Below are 2,093 nucleotides of genomic sequence, written 5' to 3'. Positions count from 1 at the left end.
GTCTGGTTCTAGGCAGTCCCTGCCTGTGTCGGCCCTGTCTGGTTCTAGGCAGTCCCTGCCTGTGTCGGCCCTGTCTGGTTCTTGGCAGTCCCTGCCTGTGTCGGCCCTGTCTGGTTCTAGGCAGTCCCTGCCTGTGTCGGCCCTGTCTGGTTCTAGGCAGTCCCTGCCTGTGTCGGCCCTGTCTGGTTCTAGGCAGTCCCTGCCTGTGTCGGCCCTGTCTGGTTCTAGGCAGTCCCTGCCTGTGTCGGCCCTGTCTGGTTGTAGGCAGTCCCTGCCTCTGTCGGTGTCGTCTGTGACGTCCTCACTGGCGCCCCCGACGTCGGCCCGGTGTATGCCCGACTGTGTGGTTCGTCGGTGTAAAGTGACCGTCTCCATCGACGGCCCGCTGGGTCCAACTAGCCTAACCTAACCTGCACCTGTCTGTTTCGTTCCCGCGTGTTTCGCTCCGTGCCTTCCGCGTCGGTCCACGCCGGGTTAGCTGTGCCGGTCCTGCCCGTCTGACCGGCGGGCGTGTGTGACGTGCGCCTTCTGCCCGGCAGGACGTGGTGGCTGGCCTGCTGTTCGGCGTGCTCATCCTTTGCGGTCTCATCTTGCCTTACATCGACGCCGTCGACGAGTATCTGGTGACCAACTCGTACTCGCCCATCACGCTCAGCGTGTTCATCGCGCTGTCCGTGCTCCTGTACCCGGCCGGCAACACGTGGACTCCTGCCAGGTAAGAGTGCGCGCGCCACGTCCACGTCGCTACGTGCGTCACGTGTGCCAGCTGCTGGGCACGCTAGTATAGCTCACGGCACTTCATGTAAAATGAGACCTCGCGGCGATTCGCATCGCAATGCCTTTTTGCAGTAGAAGGTTTGCCTTCATTCCTTAGAAACTAAGGCTATGGGAATTTTCATGAGATAAAGGATTCCGAGACCCCGGAAATCCTGAAGACGTTGCATGATCGCGGCCGGTTTTGGACACCTCCCGCCTACTGTTCCGTGCGGTCCCTGTTGTCTGCACTCCCCTTGTGGCCCGTCCGCGATGCCGCCGGACCGTGACGCCACGCCGCCTGGCAGAGGCGACACGGTCATCATCTGCGCCGTCGTACTGGGGATCTACAGCGGCGCCTGGATGAACTACAGCAAGAACCTGATCAGCGCGGCCACCTCGTCGCCGCCCTACGAGATCATTTGGCCGACGTACGAGATGTGGGGCGAGGTGCTGGCGCGCAGCTCGATCGGGCTCAGCTCGGTGCTGGCCACGCGCGCCATCTTCAAGAGCCTGTCGTACGCCACGGTGTGCGCCTTGCTGCGGCTCAACCAGCAGGACGTGACGCTGCGCCGCGCCAACGTCAGCCAGCGCCAGTTCGTCATCGTCGAGCTGAGCTACAAGTTCATGACGTACGCGGCGGTCGGGTTCGACATCATCTACACGGCGCCTCTGGTGTTCCGCCTGATCGGCATCGAGCGGCCCGAGTTCTACACCGAGGTGTAGAGCCGGCGGCGGCAGCTGCGGGAGCGCCTCCCGCCCCCGCCCCGCTCGGCCCGACCCGGCCCGACCTGGCTGGACGGCCGCGCACTCCACAGCAGCGGCCGCTGTCCTCACCGATGGGCGGGCGGTTTCGAGCGAGCTCTGCCAGCGGGCGCCCGCCACGTCCTCACGCGGTCATGGCAGTGATTTGGTGACGGTGGCGTTCTTTTCAAGTGCATTCTTTGGCCTGGGATGGTGCCTTATGTTTGGAATGGTGAAGGCCTGTGACTTGCTGCTGGATAATGAAGTGAGGTCTCTCCCGGCGTGGAGGAGCTGAGGTCAACAGCGAATGTGAGTGTGAGGTTCGCACACATTCTGAGGTGATTTTCAGGTCTACAGCTAACTTCTGGTTACAAGACGGGTGTGCGTGTTGGTATGCGTGTAGGTGTGGCTGCCCTCGACCATGAGTGTCGTGGCGATGACTAGACTAAAGCGGCGTGTTGCGTCGTCCAGATGTTCGATAGCTGTCCAGGTGCTCTGGCGCGATTTGCGGCGGAAGAATGGGCGGTACAGCGAGCCTTGTAACACGAAGGCGAGATGTTCCTCTTGAGAGCTTGATCGTTCATTGGAGCAAATCT

General features: G+C 62.0%; 1 protein-coding gene across 1 annotated transcript in view; it reads left to right on the top strand.

Moving 5' to 3' along the window:
• LOC119108022 (sphingosine-1-phosphate phosphatase 1-like) overlaps positions 1 to 1,809 on the top strand; it is a 3,723-nt gene extending 1,914 nt beyond the window's left edge. Inside the window, exons 2-3 of the mRNA XM_037231609.1 lie at positions 540 to 715; positions 1,062 to 1,809. Coding sequence (XP_037087504.1) covers positions 540 to 715; positions 1,062 to 1,479 — 594 coding nt within the window. The 3' untranslated portion in view covers positions 1,480 to 1,809. The remainder of the gene's footprint in view (positions 1 to 539; positions 716 to 1,061) is intronic.
• Positions 1,810 to 2,093: the final 284 nt, after the last annotated feature.

This window comes from Pollicipes pollicipes, unplaced genomic scaffold (assembly GCF_011947565.3).
Source record: "Pollicipes pollicipes isolate AB1234 unplaced genomic scaffold, Ppol_2.1 Scaffold_2555;HRSCAF=2994_pilon_pilon_pilon, whole genome shotgun sequence".
Lineage (NCBI taxonomy): Eukaryota > Metazoa > Arthropoda > Thecostraca > Pollicipedomorpha > Pollicipedidae > Pollicipes > Pollicipes pollicipes.
The sequence above is the reverse complement of the archived record's forward strand: the minus strand, read 5'-3'. Positions and strand labels throughout refer to the sequence as shown.